General features: G+C 27.6%; 1 protein-coding gene and 1 pseudogene across 1 annotated transcript; one reads left to right on the top strand and one right to left on the bottom strand.

The window, feature by feature from the left end:
* The first annotated feature begins 8,305 nt into the window (after positions 1 to 8,305).
* Positions 8,306 to 15,107, top strand: LOC107166766 (uncharacterized). Its single transcript, XM_089215351.1, has 7 exons — positions 8,306 to 8,466; positions 8,551 to 8,695; positions 8,769 to 10,756; positions 11,723 to 12,375; positions 12,465 to 12,666; positions 12,774 to 13,023; positions 14,916 to 15,107. Exons 1-7 carry the CDS (start codon positions 8,306 to 8,308, stop codon positions 15,105 to 15,107), a joined length of 3,591 nt encoding a protein of 1,196 aa, XP_089071477.1.
* A 4,112-nt stretch (positions 15,108 to 19,219) lies between these two features.
* LOC149062526 (uncharacterized) lies at positions 19,220 to 21,517 on the bottom strand (annotated as a pseudogene).
* Between the last annotated feature and the right edge of the window lie 329 nt (positions 21,518 to 21,846).

The raw sequence follows: 21,846 nt of genomic DNA, 5'->3' as shown, positions 1-21,846 counted from the left end.
TAATAAAATAAAACGTTTTACTTTATAATACATTTGATAACATTTTGAAAACTATACGTATCAAAACCCGGTAAAGCACGATTGAGCATAGACCTTTTTAGCAACACGATTGAGCATAGAATATTTTACGTGATGTTGCCATATTCACAATATTTTGAAATTTATTATTTTCACTTATTATTACACCAATTATTATAATATCAGACGCGAACCGTGAGCCGAGCTCCTCGGCTTTATCGATCAATAACTTAGTTCCGGAGCAAAACGACGTTTTAGACATTTAGCATCGGGGAGAAATATAAGATAATTAAGATGCAATTCCAAAATTATTAAAGAAATAATATCAGTGTTCGATCACCTATAGTGCTTTTATAGTTTCTATTTTTTTCAATATGGATATAAGTAATATAACAATTATTTTATCAGAAAGAGGCAAAGAATTGGCCTTAGTGAATTTATACAAATATACATTAATTGCAGAGCGCAAAAAAGATAATCTTTTAAGATGAAGGTGTACGAATAATAAATGTTCAGCAATAATGTTCTCAGGTTAAGATACACGTAAAGTGATTGAAACTGCTGGACAACATAAACACGATCAAAATTCTATTGAAAAAATAGAAACACGAGTTTTGAGAGAAAATTGCAAGAGAAAAGCTGAAGAATCAATTTTCATTTATATCATCAACTCATTTATATCTTTTACATAAAATTTGCTTTATGGTATATTTTTATAAGACGGAGAAAACTCTGATCTCACATGTGAGTGCAGATGAGGAACTATACGGAAATAGTTTTAATACTTCTATGAATTTTCATGGAACAATCAAAATGTTAATAATATAATATATATATATATATACATAAATCATCTTGATACGGTACAAAACACACAACACTTAAAAAGGCCGTTCTCACGGCCAACAAATATTTCTCGTTTGGCAAGCATAAAAATCACTCAATGGCTTACACACAACTTACACAAACAATTATATTGTGCACGAGTATTTTTACGCAATATTGCCGCAATATTTTCACTCATCGAACACCGATACCCCCACCAACCATAACAATGCGACGGTCGATCGATGCATATATAATATATGGGTGCATTAAATCGATAATTATCAGTAATCATTCTCCAACCTTCAAGACATCAAGACTATTCGAAATTCATAGCTGCTGTCACTTGAAAACGAAGAAGATCACCAACCGCCGCGCCGGAGCAGTAGAACTGCAGGAGCCGACCGACGATACCAGCGAACCTCAAGACGCCGCCCAAAACCCAGCTACGACAACCGGATCGACGATACGAACACCCAATTGCCCGTCACCGCTGCCCGCATACAGTGCGGATGCTGGAGACTACGAAGCGTCGTCATCGGCTAGGGCTCTCCACGGACGCCGACTATACCACAACCGCTTAGGGTTAATCGAATCTTAATTCTGTCGTAGGACGATTGACGAACGCCCTCGAAGTTATGGTAATCACGATAAGTAATTATCAAAACTTTGACACGTCAGCGGGAACACCACCTTCCGACAAAGCTGACACACCATCGTCACGTGGCCGGCCGCCGTGAGTTTATAGCGCCGGGCCGTGCAACGATAATCCGAGTGGACGCAACCGCCATCAGTCGTGGTAGCCGTCCAGCCAAGTGAGCTCCGGACCCGAAACGAGCGGCCGAGCCATCGGATCAAAGGACGACGCGGAAGAGTAGCCGATCGGCAATCACTCGGACGAGCCAGTCACGCCGAGTAATCCAGCTCCATAGGACTCCGAAGACCGCCACCGGAATGGAATACCACCAAACCTGTTTTCGGGGCAATAAAAAAAACAAGTCTCCCAAAGCACGCCTGCATAGGACACGCTTCCCATGAGGCAATACGCACCAACGCCACTTATTTGAGCGGACCGGACGTATACACCCGTACTTTCCAGAACTGCGAATAAACCAACTCATTCCCCACTTTGTCAAGATGGTCTCGACCCCGTGAACCATCATCCCCATACCTTGTATATTAACATTACATAGAAATAAAACACGTCGAATACCCGAAATCACCCGAGTGTTACACTTTCGTTATAAAGTGACGGATATTCACCCACGGCGGCTTCATTACAATATATTAAACAAATAATAGTAAAATATTGATAGATTATCAATATTGAAAACACTAATATTTTTTACGTCTAACAAATTTCATCAGTCATCGACTATGGTCCTAGAATGATATGTTATTATAAGTAATATAAGTAATATATCATGATTATACGATCTTTCAGTAGGCATAGGTTAAGGTTATCTAAAATCTACTTTTAAAAATCAAAAAATTACAATCCAAAAACAATAATCGCTTGATTCAAGTAAAAGAGTTTTCCATTAATTCACTACTATACGATCGAGGTTAAAAATTTTCGTTTTTTAAAATAAAAACTCTTCATAATATAATACTACGTGAGTGCATAACTTATAGCCATATATATATATATTATATATATATAAATATAATATATTAAATTGTATATTATACTTGAGAGCATGCACAACTAATACGGTTCGTTTACCGCGGTCGGCGAAACCGTAACCGATCGGAAGGAAAACGCTTTTTTATATTGACACACCGCGGTCCGGCTGGCACTAGTGCGTATGGTTTAAGGGTGTGGTGTGACGGAAGTAGGTGCCAGTCACCCCCAAACAGCTTATATATTTTTCATCTCAACACGTCAAGTGTGCACGACCTCACACGACCGATTTTAAATTTTGTGTAATATGCACGCGATATAGTGATGTTAATACAAATATCGAATGTGCACTCTCCCTTGTTAGCCGTCGATCATGTGTATTATTATTACACTTTACGTTTAGAATTTTTTATTTTTTAGGAGCGTGTTCATTTATACATTTTATTCTTCTTAACTTGAGGTGTAAGCGTATATAATATTATGTAAATCGTGGGACGCGGTCGCTGTTTGGTTTTACTGCAGCGTGGCCGCAAGTGCATGCGTATATTGTACTTTATTTGCAGCAGATTGACCTCGATGATTACACTGTTAATAAAAAGCCAAACCTACTGCGACACAGCTGTCTTTTCCAGACGTTTCCAAAATATGGGGTCACAAGAATGCCCATTTTTTGGGGTGAGGTGAGATAGGTAACGAAAAAAAATTTACTTTTGGTAGGTACCTACCTAATTACTATTATATTTGAAACGTCTGCTGTGTAAAGAATACTTGATTTTTTTAGTATTATTAATAAAATATAATATATAAGATCAACACTTATCAAGATAAATGAGATTTGGTATATAATTAATTAATTAACAACAAATAACAATATTAAAAAACAATAATTAATGGTAAGTATGTAGATACATATTATTATAAAAGATGTAATACCTGCCTTTATAGAATACATTGGTTAATACTTTCCACCTAAATGACGTACAAAAATGTGAAATTAATCGAATATTTTTCATGTAATGATCAGGTTTGATTTAATTTAAGATTCATAATATGCATTGTAATTTGTAGATATTCGAATGCTATATCTTTACCAAATACATTTTACCATTTTTTTTTTTACCAAAAAAAAGTTTGTTTGACTCCTCTAATCAAACACGGTCAAAATCGCTTATCCTATATATTGCAAAGAGATATATTTTTTATCAACTGATAATAAACACCAATACAATAATTATTATACTAATCATTTTTTACTTTTATTTTCTTGACACTGTGTAATATAATAAGGAATAGTTAAAAACATAAAAAAATATGTGTTTCACTTTTGAACATAACAAAATAAAGAAAATGCTGTATTAATTTTTATGATTTATTCACTGTATTATGAACAGTTAAATATTCGTGGCATGAAACACTAATACAGAAGACAGAAAAATCGATCCATTTTTAATTCTTTATTGTTATTATTGAAAAGAATTAAATTTTTTAAGTTTACAACAACATAAATATCAGTTGTATTAAAAATAAAAGGAATGGCTCTAAAATATTTTTTTTATAAAATAGGTATAGATTCTACTAATAAACTTATTACTATTTTATATCTAAATTTACTGATGGTTTTTTAACTTAAATTCTCCATATCTTATTTATTAATTTAGAAATACGTTACACACAAGATCTACGGTTCTGTTTTATTGGATATCAGTTGTATAAATAAAAAATTAATTTAGTACAATCAATAAACAAAGTAGTATATAGGTAAATGTTGTAAGCACTAAGCAGGTAAGTTTTATTTATTTATTTAAAATTCAAAGAGTAAAAAAAGCGGGAAAGTGGGTATCGCTCTGCTGTACATTAGGTGGTGGGGTGGACCTCTGACTAGGGTAGGTTAGATTTGAATGCAATGATAGGCATCATTGTATACGAAAAACGATTCTGAACGGGGATAATTTGTCAGTCTAGGATATATTATATTTAAATATTGTCATTTATACTATTTTGAAACAAATATTTTATTTTTCAATTAGGACGCATTTTTCATAAGGCATGGTTAATCAATTTTTCCAAAAACATTGCATGTAGTTATCATAATTCATAATACCTTATATTATCATAGATATACATATATCAGGTTTGAGGATAAATCGTTATCATTATGCGATTTCATAAAAATTTAAAACTCAAAAGCTCAAAACATTTTTCCTATAATGACGCTTCAAATTTTAACTATAGCTATATGAAGCAAAACTTATGGAAAACTTAGTGTTGAATTTTATAACTTAGATAAAAATACAAACAATATTATGAATTTTGAACTACAAAATAATTCGCAAATATTAATGGTTTTGACGAATTTTTGCCAATATTTGAAATTCAAATGCTAATAAAAATTTCATTTGCATTTCCGGTGGTCATTTTTTTTGTGATAAAGATTGAAAAACTTGTAAGGAATCTTATATTACATTTTTAAATCTTAGTTTAAAAAAGAAAATTTTTTATTAATTTCTAGCTTAAAATAATTTGTAAATTTTTGTGATTTTTACGTATTTTGTTAAAATTCAAACTTTGAATGCTTATAAAAAAAAGTTGTAAATATGAATTTATTTTATTTTTCAACTGCTATTGTAATAATATGTTAAGAGCCTTGTATTAAATTTTAAAGATTTTCTACCTAAAAAATAAATTTTATTGATTTTAATTTTAAAAAAAACTAATAATGATTGAAAATTGCATATACCTATGAATAGTTCAACTTAAGTAAAAAATTTTTAAAAATTTCATGGTGGATAGAATATAAGTACTTATGTAAACATTCGGTGAAAATTTCATGTATCAATGGTCATTCGTTTAAAAGTTTCATAAAAAATCAAAATCGATTTCGTCAAAAACTGATTGTACGTAAAATTTCCTGTTTTTCCGTTAATTTTGAGTTTGTTTATCCCGATTATTTAGAAAAATATTAAGAATTATAACTTTTGATCCCCCAAAGTATCAACTAGATTCACTTTCTGATTTAACAAGGTACTGAAGTCAAAAGTCGAAACATTTTTACTGCCCCAAAACGTAATGACAAACACAAAAAACAATATTCATGGTTTTGACGAATTTTTGACAATATTTGAACTTCAATTAATGCTAATAAAAAAAATTGTGCCAATGTATTCTTATAATTTTTTATTCACTATAAGAATAACTCATGAGGAACTTTGTATTAAATTTTCAAGTATTTTGATAGGGCCAAAAAAATTTCATCGACACTTAAAAAAAATTTTTCAGAAAAATTGAAAATTTCAGTTGTCTATAAATAACTCAAAAAAAGTCAAAAATTTTTGAAAATTAAACTGTATATAGATAACAATAACATAAACATTTGGTAAAAATTTCAAAGAATTAACAGTGATTAGTTTTTGATTTACAAGCATATAAAAAAACCGATTTGGTCGAAAACTGATTTTGCGTAAAAAATTCCCGTTTTTCTGTCATTTTTTTTTTGTTTTTCTCGATTTTTTTGTTGGAAGACTGTTGGAAAATGTTTACTTTTGACCTCTATAATACACCAAGGATCTTTAATTTTACATCGGAAATCACCCCCAAAGTTTGAAATCGAAGCATTATTTCGACTAGTTATGCTGTACACAGACACACCAAAAAAAAACACACATCATTGTAAAATCAATACATTCATCACTTCATTCAGAATCTAAAAAAAAATATTAATACATATAAATACTTAATATTGCCATTAATTCTGATTAACATGAGGAAAAGAATATCTTCAATTGAGGTTAACTCAGTGGAATAAGTGGATTTATTGGACTTTCGAAATGACCAATTTTTACAAATTTTTTTTAAGCAACGTGCCTCCAAGAATCGAAGTCCGATTGACCCTGTTGAAAATTATTATCTTAAAAAAAATGAAATCAGACCATAATATTATTAGGCATGAGTGTGTTCGGTATTATAGTGTTCTTTTTTTTATGGACATTGATGTTTACATATTAATATTGTACCTTGTACGTTCGTACATAAATTTCGATTTCCCAAAACCCATAACGAACACACTCACACCAATTATCAAAAGGTCACGAGTGACGACAAAATCGCATATAGCTCATTATTAAATAGATACTATTTAAGTAATATTATAATAATTTTACATATCATAGACAGAACGTTAGCAGCTACTATATTGTTATAATAATTAAGCATTATTTCGACTAGTTATGCTTACACAGACACACACACACACACACACAAAAAACACACACATCATTGTAAAGTCAATACATTCATCACTTCGTTCAGAATCTAAAAATTTTAAAATGTAAGTTCTTAAAATATTATTTATATTAATAAATCATGTAAATTATCATTAAACAAATATTTTGATACATGTCAATCTTGGCTTCACCACTCATACATATGTTTTTGTTTTCCAACTCAAAAACTGAGTTATATAACATCTAAATCTTTTGAAACTTCGATCTGCTGAATATTATTAATTATTAGGTATATACTCACATGATAAATTTATATAATAGTGAAATATTTAAAATTATATATTTGAGCATCAATTGTGATAAATGAAATTACTTAAATTGTTTGACTTACCAATTGACCAAAAATGCATGTATTAAAATTGTTTGAAAATAAATATATCTTTTAATAACTGCATGTCATGATTTTCAACCTTGAATTCAATTTCAGATAGGTATTGATATTTTTTTCTGATAATGATTTTGGTTTAAAATATTAACATTTTTTTCCCGATTTCTATTTTTCTTTTGACTACTAGTATTTATTTTTCAATTTCACATACAGTTATGATATTTTTTCAGTTTTTGAAGATTTTAGCCACTATTCAATATCGGTTTCAAGCTTTATTTTGCTATATGTATAATTATTTTTATGTTTGAATATTATTTAATTTATATATTATATTTGTATTCTTTTGCCTCTCTTTTTCTACTAATACTCGTATTAAAAATATTAACTAGCTGAACTCGTGCACTTCGTAGACCATTAAATATCCTACCTCTAACTGGGTGTTAAATTCGTTACCTGTGATTGTACTAGCAGTTTATTTTTAAACATATAGATAGATAACAGTTTAAATATATTAAGTGAAAATCTTATAACGATATTCAATTTAGTTTATCATTATGTAATTTTATTCGTTTTATCGAGAAAAGTCTGGCATTCATGTGGTATTTATGTTATTTATTTATTATATTAATGAAATTTATTGAGATGCATTTTAATAGGTACACAATATTTTTTGTTTTTCCTTTTGGTGCGTAAACAAATACATTTTTCTGACGCATAAATTAATTAATAAAATAAAACAAATTTCCATCGTAAATATTGTAATGTTTGAGCACCTCCCAGGGTTGGACCTATCACTTTACAACTTAGCTTATCTTCTGACCATAGGTCTAATACATCTTCTCACCGAATTTCATCGCAATCATTCCAGTCATTTAGTAATGAATTAAAGACAAACAGATAGACAGAAATCCATTTTTATAATATATAAAATATAATGTAACAAAATAATTATGAATTGTCAATAATATTTATAACCGTATAACATAAATAAATGTTGTCGTAACCTAGTTAAGTTGTTGAATATAATTCAACATTCATTGTTTACTTTTATTTACATTTATTTCAATAAAGTACATTAAAGTATTACAGGTTTTGATTTCTATAGATACTAGTATACAATATGGAATAATATTTAAAATATGTTCGTTTTTTTAGATTTTATCGTTTTTAAATAAAAATTGTCATACGTATTTTTACGTATTTCAACCTGTTTAATTTTAATAAATTACAATGAACGGTTATACTGAAGTGGAGTGTTTACGCACTTACAATTATTTAATTGTGAAATATAATAATTTATTTAATATAAATTTGTACTTAAAAAGAGTGAACGAACGTTTACAACTAACTATAAGAACAAATAAAAAGTTGTTCGAAGGTAGAAAAAACAGGTAAAACTATTGGAATACTGTAATCAAATATTTAATACTATATTTACACTTAAAAATATTATAATGTTTTATAAATCATTACAGTATTTTTGAAGCTCTCCAAACTCGAATCGAACGTGAAAATTATTATTTAAAACAAATAGAATGGTTAAAATGTAAGTTGTGTACAAAAACTCGTGATATTAGCATGTTGAAACATTTGAACGATGAACAAATAGAACAATTTCAGGCATGCTTGTTTTATAGTGTAAATTCATATTATAGGATATTAAAAAAATAATAAAATCTAATGTAATGTTTAGAAAGAACTAGAGTTGATTATTGGAAAATATCAAAATCAATTTTGTAAAAATGAAAATATTTGTAAATGCAATTTGAGTATTGAATTCGAATCTGAACAACTGTCAGTAGATTCAGAAAATTCGTGTGAAGATAAATCACAGATAGATTCAAAATGTTCAAGTGAGGATTGTTTAAAGGAAGATTCAAAATGTTCAAGTGAGGATCGTTTAATGGAAGATTCAAAATGTTCATGTGAAGATAAATACAAAGAAGATTCAAAATGTTCATGTGAAGATAAATGCAAAGAAGATTCAAAATGTCCATGCGAAGATAAATTAAAGGAAGATAACTCAGTAGAACATGTCAGTGAAGGTCAGTATGGAGATGTACAAGAGTTTCTGCTTGCAATTGATGACTACTGCAATTCAAAAACGTTAAGTATTTCAATCTTAACATTATTAAAACAATCGAAGTCGAATATTAGCAGTTTAATTAAAGATAATGACATCAGTAAAAATGAACTTACACAATGTCAAAATGATCTTGCATGTTATATGAACAAATTAAACAAAGAAATAGATCTGTCAAAAAAAAAAGATTCTGAGATATTATCAATGTATTCAGATTTAACTTTAATGGCAGATGAGTTGAAAAAAATTTCAAAAGAGAAATCAAATCTGGAGGACCAATTAAATCAATTAAATGAAGAATTGTGTTCCAAGGCTGTAGATTGTGAAAAATTAGTAAACCAATTTGAAGAGCAGAAAGAAAAATTAAACAACATTAAATCTAGTTCAAATGTAAAAATCTGCGATGATGAATTCATACAAAATGAAGTTTGTGAAAAAACACATACACTTAAAGACAATATTACAATTGTAGATGGATTAGAACATAATTTAATTGAAATGAAAAAGCAGTTAAAAGAAACGGAACAATTAAACATTAATTTTCAAGACAAATGTAAACTACTGAATGTAGAAAACATGGACTTGAAAGACAAATTGGAAATTGAAATTAATAATAACATAAAATATTGTATTGAAATCGAAGAGCTCTGTAAACGAATTAACAAATTTGAAGCCGTTACTAGAGGTCTTGAGATACAAAACAAAACACATATCGTGAAAATTGATGATCTAAACCAAGAAAAATGTGATGCAGAAAAAAAATTTAATAAAATAATTGAAGATCTATATTTTACCGTTCAAGAATTAAGAAACGAATTAGCCACTGCTCAATTAGATACTGAAAACACTGAAAAAATCTTGAAAAATATGAATGACGAAGACAAAAAATGTTTTGAAAATAAAATTGGTTTATTGAAAACTGATATTGAGAATTTAGAAACTGAACTTGATCATTATAAACGCCAACATGATTCATTATTAAAAAAATACCTGGTTAATGAAAAAGAACTTTCAAAATCTATTGAGATGCTTAAGTTGTTACAAACTCGAGAGTTGGAATTGAATAAAGAAAATGAAGAAAATAAAGAACATGTTTTAACGCTATGTAGAGATTTAAATGTAATAAAACAACAACTTGAAGAAAAAATAGAAAAAAATAATGAATTGACATGTCAAAATAATAATTTAAGAGCAGAAAATGATGTTCAGAGTCAAAATATCGATGAGTTGAATAATGAACTAATAAGCGTCAGAAAAAAGGAATCGTGTGTGCGAAAAGATTTAGTTGTATATAAAGAAAAACTAACGAAAGCAGATGAAGAAATTTCCAATTTGAATTCAGAGATGAGTGGCATTAAATGTAAATTACACAAAACATGTGCCAATTTGACTTGTACGGAAAAAAAACTTCAGGATGCAGAGTTGAAACTGAACGAAAGAATATATCCAAAAGAAAAAATCAGTCAGAAATATAGTAATATGGTCAACTATTTGTCTACGAACTGTGAAATGCAGCAATCGATAAAGCCAAATTGTATATCTGCTGGATGCCAGTATGAGAAATCAGCTGATGATAAACAGATAGGAGACTACTGCTGGTTATTTTTATTTTATCATATTATTTATGTTCGCAGTAGTTACTGTGTAATTTTTAGTTTGTGTTAAAAAAAGTGATTGATTATTTAATGATATTAATCATTATTATAAAGGGTGAGCCCGGAGCACTGGGGCTTATCTATTTTAAGGGATCGTTGAAATTTTGATTTAAATAGTTATTTTATACCTAATAAATAATATTTATTGATAAATATACTTACATGGAAACATATTAAAGAGGGGGTTATAAGTATGTTATGGTTTTTTGGAGAGGCATTTTAGTTAAGTTTTAAATAAAAGTTTGTTTTTCAATAAAAAAGTCTAAGCTTAATTTAAAAGCTTAGTCTAAGATTAAATTTAAAAATAACTCTTTCTTATATCGATAACTGTATGTAGAATTTACTAAAGTTGGAAGATCTGGCGATTTATCAGTTTTGCATATATATATACTGCATATACTGCAATAAAACTCTGAACATGCTAAATCAAGAGTGTATAAATTTAAAAAACTTCAAACGATTTGTTGTTAGTATATTACTTAATTAAAGATCCTATCAATTATATAATTAATATATATATATATAATGAACGTATTAAATAAATGTATAGGATCATTTTTAATTAAAAATCATTATTTAATTAAAGCAATTTTTTATTTAAAAATAATTAGATTTTCGTGTAAAATAAAACACGGGCAAAGCCGGATAATCTTACTAGTAAATCTATATAAATAATAAATATGTATATAAATGTTTTACTCGTGTACAGTTTTGTAAGACCAATAATGTTGGCTGATTTTATATTGTTTAATAAACATTGAACGACAAATCATTTTTTTATTTAATATTTGATTATAATCCGTGAAATACTGAGATGTTTATGTTTTGCATAAATCTTAATTATTTTGATATTTTACTTTATTGTTTCAATCAATTATGTAATATCTAAGTACTGTTTAATATTTACAGTTCTCCTGGTGAAGAAAATGCATCGTGTAATGTTACTAATTATGACGCAAACGGAATAAACTATGAAAACACTTATTCGATTAAAATGTCAAAGGAATCTACTCATATTGGTGTACAGACAAATTTATGTTGTACAGAAAATTGTCCACCTATAGCCCATTGTGAAACGGTTTCAGTAATTATTGAGGAATCCTATCCAAACAATAACATCTTGTGCTGCCCCGAACCATATAACGCCAATAAATGTGACTTTGGCACATGTGAATCAAATGACAGTTGCAAATGCCCATGTGAGACACCACCACTAGAAACAACATCACAGTTGGATAGTAATTCAACCGATTGTTTGCGTTCTGATGAATCGAAACTCACGACCACATGCGATTGTATCACTCATTTCATGGAAAAAGAAAATTTAAAATGTCTACTGGACGAGTCGAAACAACTATTAGAACAATATGAAAAGGACGCAGAACAAAAAATAAGTGAAATTCAAGCTGAACATTGCAAAAAGGAGATGGAAATGAATGAATGTTTCGATAAGGCTACATCGCAATACAAAACAAACATGGATGACGTTACCGCACGTTTAAAATCATGTACAGAAACGGTTTTGTGTAAGGAAAAGGAATTAAAATGCTGCCGGGAAAGAGGTAGTACATTAACATTAATATATTTACATAAAATAGGTTATACATAATGAACGATTGTATTGAAAAATGTATGTGTGCAATTGTTATAGAAAATCGACTAAAAAAAGAAATAGAAAAACTAAACGAAGCTATAAAATGCAAAGATTCAAAAATTTGTGACGAAGAAAATAAATTAAAAACGATGTGCGAATGTTTGGAAGAATGCAAAAAACAATTCGTAACTCTAAAAGACTCGTTGGAGTTGGAAAAATCCACTAAAGAAGAGTTAGAAAAAGAAATGGAAAAATTAGAGTAAGAATTATTTGGTTGCGATGCGTTGGATAATTTAAACAAGTGTCAATGTGTCAGAGAATGATATATCATAAAGGGGTTTTGTTTATTTAATATTAAAATTGCAGCGTTAAACCACAAAATGAACATCTAAAGAAGTTAAAGACAAGAGAGAGGGATGTGGTTAAGCAACGGAAAAGTGGGCTCATGCGGAACAAGATATCAAAATTTATTCCTCATGAAGGAAAAACTGTTATTATTTCTTGCGAAGAGAAGAGAATGAGGTCGGGAGCAGACTATGGAATGGGACACAATTTCTGTAACACTGAACAAGAAATGTATGGTCGTCGTCGTGGTCGTCGTTACATCGGCCATACAGTAAGTTTATAACTTACTGCATACTTGTTGTGGATAAAATTCTCCAAGTCATTATTTTTGACTTAACAGTTGCTGACAAGGATTTTGATTTATATATACCTATAGGAGATGAAAATTTAATAAATGTTATCTTAACGTTATGTTTAGTAGTATCAAAAATGATTAGAATTACAAGATAATGAATTAATTCAAGACATTTTTCAAAATTGTAAATATTTTGTACCACAACCTTAACTATAAATAATAGGTGATAAAATAATTTTTAAATTAAAAAAAAAAAATTCTAAAGAAAAGACTTATTATATAAGTCTTTTCTTTCGTAAAATAGTTAAATTTTTAATCAAAATTAACAATTTGGAATAGTGTATGTACAAACAATGGTATTGTTTGTTCTAACTCCTGAAAAGCGAAGGGAAATATTTCATGTCCATGGTTTGCATTTGCATCTCATTCCTTAAGGACGTAACGATCGCAACTCACATAATTTTCATTACTGTATTCAAAAATAGGAACTTAATCATTGATAATATAATTTTAAAAAGTTCTTTTTCCGTTTTTTATGTAGTTAAGTGTAGCAAATTGAATTTTTTATATTAAGTATAAAAATATTATTTTTTTTATTGTTTAAAATAACAACAATTTGTGAAAACCAATTTAAAATATTAATTATTTAAAAGGGATAAAATAGATAGCTATAATCTTAATCAATTAGGTCTCTCCAATGGATCTATTAAATTTGAATTTTTGCAACGAAAAACGATTCTAAACGAAGACGGTATGTCAGTCTATAAGGTATCATATAAATCATAATTTGCTATAAGTATTATTATATTTATTTATTTATTGATATTACGGTCTAAATGATTATAAATTGACAATAGCATAAAATTAATTTCAATGTTTTGAAAATGTCATTGTGTAGGTATTTATTTAAAATATAACAATAATAGTATATGTAGGACGTAGATACGTAAAAGTTTCAAATAACCCTGATCAATATTTTTGAATACGGTAAATTTAGTAAAATCGCTATCGTCATTAATTAAATATCTATTTCATCAAAATTTGATCTTTACACCTAATTGTTTATATTTCTTAGTTCTACGATTAAAAACTTAAATGTAATCTTATATTCCGTTGTCAATCCTTAAAAATTTCATAAAATTTAATATTGTATATTTTTTTGACTACAACATAGTTAGTGGTTTTGAAGAATTTTTTCTAACTTTTAAAGCTTATAAAAATATTTGAGTATGAAGTTTTTATATTTTTAAATTAGTATAAAAAATATTATCAGAAACCTTGTATTACATTTTTAAGAAAAAAAATCAAAAATTTCAAGTGTTAATTACATTGCTTAAAGAGAACCAAAATTCAAAACAATTTGAAAACTTAATTTTGTATTTTGTATTTTAATTTTACTGAAAGTTTCAAGTATCTATAATTTAAGAGTATAACATTAAAAAATCTAATTAATTTAGTTATAGTTTTGTGAATAACTCTCTCTGTTTTTCTTTTTTTTCCTGTTATTTTAATTTAAGCCTCATCTCTACATTTTGAGACACAGTGCACACATTATTACACCATAATCCTTTAAAATATTTTTTGCTCACTGAAATGAATAGCTTAAATAAAAATGTGAATGCAAACGGTGATTTATCATCTAACGCAGTAATAATCAACTGGTGGCCGATTTGTCATACCCATTACAAATTGTAGTCAAAAATTAATATTTAATTCTTAAACTATAACAATAGGCATTACATTTGTATTTATTTGAGTCTAGAAAGATGCAATAATATTGTTTTATTAAATCGTTAAATACCAAATTGTATGTGATCGAGTGCTTAGGAAACTATAGTACCTAATATTAATCACCCTGTCCGTTTCAGCGGAGTGGAGGCCACAATCCGTCTCAAATTCGCCCTGACACGCGAGTGTTCGATAACGGCGACCCGGCGGTACACACGCTACCAGCTGAATTCATCGAATCGTTGCGGCAACAAGTGCGAAAAAATGTCGGCTGCGACAACACCAATTGTTACGCGATGGGATGCTGCAGCAAACTCTTTTTCCGGCGTTAGGTCCTCGTCTGTGTGATACTTAGGTGTATATATTATAATACAGCGTGTTAACTAATCGGAAAGTCGGCCAAACACTTCTGAAAAAGGATTTTAATGCGAAACAACTCCTTTACCATGTTATAGATTTTTATTTGATATATATTTTTCATATGTTAAATTCCAAGAAAAAACAGACATGATATTATTTAAACTGCGTCTCAGATTTGAATGACTTTCCAATTATTTAACACGAGTTACTTTACACAAACCGATTTCATATACATAACGTATATAAAGATATATTGTATCATCCATATCACGATTACTTACAGCACGATGTTCACATTCATCTGACATAGTGGATTGACTGCAAAGCAGCAAGGCATGTTTAACTTACAGAAAAAATATGAATATACAGGTTCCAGAGAAATGAACTTTGATATTGCCTCTGTCAAAATTCAACAAAGAATGTATTACTATTTTATTATCTAACAAACAAATACTTAAAGCGACATTTTTTAATCTATTAGATTGATAACCAATTTTGTCATATTATATTGATAATGAGACCCAAATTAACATAACAATACGTTCGTAAATTTATATAACATTATAAACCATTATAAATTTATATAGAACAAATTATAAATGAACAAAACTATATTATATTACCGACTAATTGTTAAAAACAAAATCGCTATTATAACCACAGAAGATATGAAATTTATGATAAAGATTTTGAAATTATAATAATAGGTATAGGTTAATTATATTTTTTTTTTTTTTTTTGAATAATTACGTTGTAATTTTTTATAAACTTTTAAAAGTATTTTCTGTAGTAACTATCACTTTTAACAATATCAATTAGAGACATACTATTATAATACGTACATAATATCTTGCTACCAGTAATTTTTAAATTCATGCTTTCCAACCCTGCAGTGTTAGTTTAATTTAAGTATTTTATTTTGTTCCATTTTTGAAGCCCAAATTAAATTATATGAAATCCTAAAAACAATTTCATCTTACTGGTGCTAGAGTAAAATTATCGGATTCATTACATTTGATAAATTTCATTCTTGTAGTACCTATGATTTACTTTTCTTTATGTAATATTGTACAACCCACAAAAACTCTAAAAAATGCTATTTCATATTATATGTACCTATGCTATTTGCATAATGAATTTAAATAGCCTACTTTATACGATATACTCTTAATGAATATAAAAAAGTTAGAAGATAAAAGCTTATAAATTTTTAAAGTATTAAATGAAAAATTATATTTTTGGCAAATTAGATTAGATATTTTTTAAGTCCCTTCAAAGTACTAAATGACCCATTTTGCCACGTCTACCATGTTAATGTTAATAATTAATAATACTAAAATCTTTGATTAGGTATCAATTTAAATATAAAGATTTCTTAAATAGCTAAATGTGATATAGAAATAACATTTATTCAATAAATTTAAAATTATATTTTATTCTTCCATCAATGTGACAACTAACAATTACTTAATAATTTATATTTAATTTGTAAGTTTGGATAAATCCTGGAGGACGGAGGTATTTTTTTTACCTTTGACAATAAAAAAAACAAAATTGAGTTTATTGAAAATTGGTTTTACATTAAAGATTCTGAATTTTCCTCATCTTGTATTTGTTTTTCCAATCGATTTTCAAAACTACTATAGTAATTTTCTATTTTAACAACTCAAGTATACTAATTATAGATACAATTTGCCACAAGAAACCTTCTTTTAAATTGAAAATCAAATTATTTATTTTTGTATATGGACAAAAAAATGTTCCACTCACCAGATTCTAAAAATTATAATAAGATAATTTTAATATATTACAAATTTATTTTATAATATTTTTAATAAAACTGTTCCCTGATGTAGAAAATTCATGTGGATTAACTGTTATTTTTATAATGTTTATTTTTTACTTTCAGGTTGTATAAGTCATATTTTAAATAATTTTCTAGTTACATGTATAGAAATTATAATCCTTATTAAAAATTATGTACGTATATGTTACCTCAATCCTTTGCATAATGATTTAGTTTTTTTTTCTAAGATGAAATTCAATTTTAAAATGTTTAATTTAAAATTAAATTATCTATCAAATTTAGCCTTTACTTTACGTAAACACTCTACATACACCATTATTCTAGAACTCCGGATCTTAAGTTTACATTATTTAAAAATGGTTTAATAACAAATTATAACGTTGAAAAAACTGCAAGTGACGTAACGCCACACAGTCATTAATCCAAATGAATTTTTTTTTAAAAATATGAAAAATAATTAGCATCTAATTTGCATGATGATTTTCAAAATTAACACAATGTTTTTGAGATATTTATAAAAAAAAGTCAAGGGTTACGTTATGTTACACCACCCTCCAACCCAGAGTTAAATATCAATATTTCAAAACATAAAATATGTCGACTTAAAGTTAGCATAGGTATCATAAGCATGCATTTGTATGGCTGTTGCCCAGGTAAATATTCGACATTTTCTAAGAAAAATGCGTTTTATCGTTTAACCCATGTTACCAAAATATATCACTCACCAAAATTGTTAAGATCGAAAAAGAAAAAACATTGTATCAAAAATTAGCACGTAGTTGCCATGATTCCGCAAAATATTCGTTTTAATGTTTACATAAAATATGACATATTGCTTGGAAATTTATTTATTATTTATTAATGCAGACAGTCATTATGGCAATAACCAAGAAGATGCCAATGTGAATAAAAATCATTACTGAACAGTAAAAATTACTTGAGTAAAATTAAACCATCTTAATAAAGCTATAAGTAAAAGCGTCAGTCGAAAAATAGTATTTTAATTTAAAATAAGAAACATAATGTACATTGGATTATTTTTTATTAAAAGGGAAAAAATATTTATAACTGCTGTTGCTAGTACCTATTCTATAAAATATAATTCTATTAATATAATTAATTTTATAGATAAATATATTTTCTAAAGTAAAGTTAATTTGAACGAAATCAATGTAGTATGATAAGTGAAAGTATGATATTCATTAACTACCTAGATTACTTATAAGTGCCTATAAAAGTGTTGTGTATCAATTCATTGACTCTTAATTCATTTAAAACATTCATATCACATAATTTAATGTGAAGAAAGTTATTTTGTTATTTTAAGCATTTTAAAATGGTAAATTGTAATATGTTAGACATTTATAAATCATTCAAAAATTAAAAAAAACCGAAAAACCGAAAAACACTTCCAACAACCTACGTATAATATATTGATATCAACCGTTAAATAGTATAATAATGTTATTATCAATTAAATATCAAACGAATAGTTAAACGGGCATATCATAATATTATACACGTAATACCATAACAACAATATTTTGCTTCCGTGATGTAAGTTGTAGCAAGCCACTGTTTATATTTATTTTTTCTTATTTAAAATGTAATATTTTTTGTGTTTTAATTTTCATAATAATTATACATCTTTGTAATTTTTTTTTTTAATATTACAAAGCTCAGAAAATAGAGATTTGTCAAGTACTGTTAGAAACAATGAAAAACTAAGAGATAATAATTTTTCCCGTGGGCGTAATAACCTGCAGCGAAAAATATGGAACGAGTCGATTAAAAAGTGTGTGTTTTTTATTTAAAAACACCATCAAGGATATGGATATTACACTGCACTGAATTTCATTTAAACGAACATAGGCATTTCCATGTTGCATCGAAAATGTCATTTACATTTTGAATAATAACAGATTCGTCATTCGTAATATATTTATACATAGGACACGTGCGTGCTTGTGTATGTGTGTGACGTGTGTGTGTGTAATATAGGGTGTGTGTAACACACGGTGTGTTTATTACGTACATGTATACAATTTTGTTCCGAAAACTTATAATTATTTCGGGGTACAGTTAATTGGTCGTTTTAAAAATAATATGTGTAAATAATAATATAATATATGAAAATAAGTTTAATTCTTAAAAAATAATACGTGTAAAAATAATATATATGAAATTAATTATAAGTTTAAAAAATAATATGCGTAAAAATAATATAATACGTGACAATAATTATTATAAGTTTTAAAAAATAATATGTGAAAATAATTATAAGTTATGAGCTATCCCAGATAGGGATCAAAATATGTTCTATTATTACATTTTTACATATTGTATTTATTTTCTCAGCGGTGTCATTATATTTCTTTCGTTTTCTAGGTGTTTCTGCTCCAGTCCAATATTGGACCATTTCCAGACGGTTTAGTTTTTCTTCTTTTTGTAGAGCTGTTATAAATTTTCAAATGTAAGGGTGAATAGCATTTAATATGGACGAAAAACCATTATGCCATCCTTCTACTGAATTATTAGTTTTTGGAAGGTTATATTCATCAACATAGCAATTCCAAATTGTAATTGAAAATTTAGGATTTTTCTTTTTCCCGTTCCTGTCCATTTTACCAACCCACGTTTCTTTAAAATAGTCAAGTAATCTTGATAAATCAGATTCTAGTTCTCGCTAAAAAGTAGTACAACTGAATATTCAAAATATCGGCTGTAGCCTATAAGTGAAAAATATGACCCAAACGCAACCCAAATGCGCAAAAATAAATATCCCATAAGCGCAAAAAAAACATTACCTTTTTAATAACCCATAAGCACAAATTAATTTTATAAAAAAAAGTGTATTTTATTAAAATCGTATAGTTAAAAACATATAATTAAAATCATACAGTTATTAATATACTATGCTATTCGTGATTATAAAATGTGTATTTAAAATATAAAAATAAATAAATAATTATAAAAATTGTATTTAATTTAATAGCAACAACTAATAGATGTTTCGTTTAATAGCAATAAAAAAAAATATATAAATATGTACCTTAATATTAAATTTGAAATTTGAAGCCCACAGTTTATAAGTAATCCAATTTTGAAATATTTTTTATCGTAACAAATTACGATAAAATTCGATAATACTAAATACTAAATTAAACTAAAATAATACTACTATAATAATTTTAAAATGAAACCTATAGTGTAACGGGTACAATATCGTATAAGGTAATATAATTTATTTTTGCACTTTTATACCATTACTAAGGTACAAAAGAGCAAATTCGTTTTGTGCTTTTAGTTTATCGAAAAATACGTATTGACCTTTTGCGCTTTTGGGCTTCACCCAAATATCTAACAACATAATCAACCGGAACATATGCCAAGGCGTTTAATTTTTTTATTTCAAAAGTGAAAGTAGAATCTTCTTTATATTGTTTAGATAGATCACATTCTTGAATGTGTCTCCAGACAGATTGAGCAAAGTGAAAATGACAACCACGAATTTTGATATCAGTGAATTCTTTTTTGAAAGCAGTTATTGCACCAATTTCAAAATCTAACATGACCGTTTTTGGTTTTAAGTTGCAGATTAATGTTTTTAGACTTTGCAACAAACGAATATATGTTTTCTTTTTTTTATTTGGTAAGAGTGCATAATCCGAAGGTAAGACGTTTGAACATTGTATTCCATGAATAGTATACAATTGTTTGAAAATAGATGTTTTATAATGATTATTGTCCATTTGTACCTACAAAACGTTTTTAACCAGTATTCACGTTTCGCGACGAAAATATACTACAACTATTTTACCAAACGACCAATTTCAGACGACCAATTTTACCACGACCAATTGTATACGACCAAATACCAATTGACGTAGACAAAATTATGGATATAGGACAATTCGCCGTGGCTATTTCGACGTGGCCATTTCGACGTGGTCATTAAATATTATTGTCATTATAGTAATAATAAATAATTGGTTAAAAATAATAATACATTTATAATATATATTGTATATATTTTAATTACATTGATAACAATTGTAATCGTGATCGTCGTCATCGAAGGCCATGGGCGATGTGTAGACATTTTAAGATAAGATAAATAAGAAAAATCCAATAATATCAATAATAATATAACATATTATAACATTATATAGGGTGAATTTAAGTTAATTTTGTGTTTATACACAATTTTTCGAGCACGGCGAAATGTCCCTACGGCGAAACAGCCACAGCGAAATGTCCCATTTCGTACATCTCCTCTTTTACTTATTTACAGTTTTACCATTTTGATTAGACATGGTTATATATTTTTTTTATTCATGATTTTAATAAGTATAATGATTTAGATTTTACAAAACTACTTGGCATTTATATTAACCCAACTTCATAACCTGTCGTGAATTCAACATTTAAAAAACCATCCATATTTCCCGCATGATCTTGTGAAAAATAAGTCCAACTTAGCTTTAAATGCTTACAGTCTGTTCCAAAACCAGGTCGATCCAATTCAGGTTCATCTTTTGCTGGTCCTTTAATATTCATACCATGCCTAGACATGGCCTCAGCAACATAATATTATAAAGAATAAAATGTAAAATATGTTTTTCTCAATTCATTCTAATTGTCGGTTTTAACTTTTTCTGCCATAACAGGTCAAACACCTATAGTGTTAAATATGCTAAAAACACTTTTGTGTTTAAGAAAATAATGCATTTTATTTTATTCGAAGTTTTCAACAAATAAATAAATTTATTTCAATAAACATTAGAATTTCATGTTTTTTGATTCGAGTTTGATACAATCATATTATAAATTTATAACCATGTTCAATGGTTTATACAATGGTATAAATGTGTATAGTTTTTAATTTATATTTTAATTGATTG

Source organism: Diuraphis noxia, unplaced genomic scaffold (assembly GCF_037042655.1).
Source record: "Diuraphis noxia isolate RWA-SAM2 unplaced genomic scaffold, SU_Dnox_SAM2 contig0001, whole genome shotgun sequence".
Classification (NCBI taxonomy): Eukaryota; Metazoa; Arthropoda; class Insecta; order Hemiptera; family Aphididae; genus Diuraphis; species Diuraphis noxia.
The sequence above is the reverse complement of the archived record's forward strand: the minus strand, read 5'-3'. Positions and strand labels throughout refer to the sequence as shown.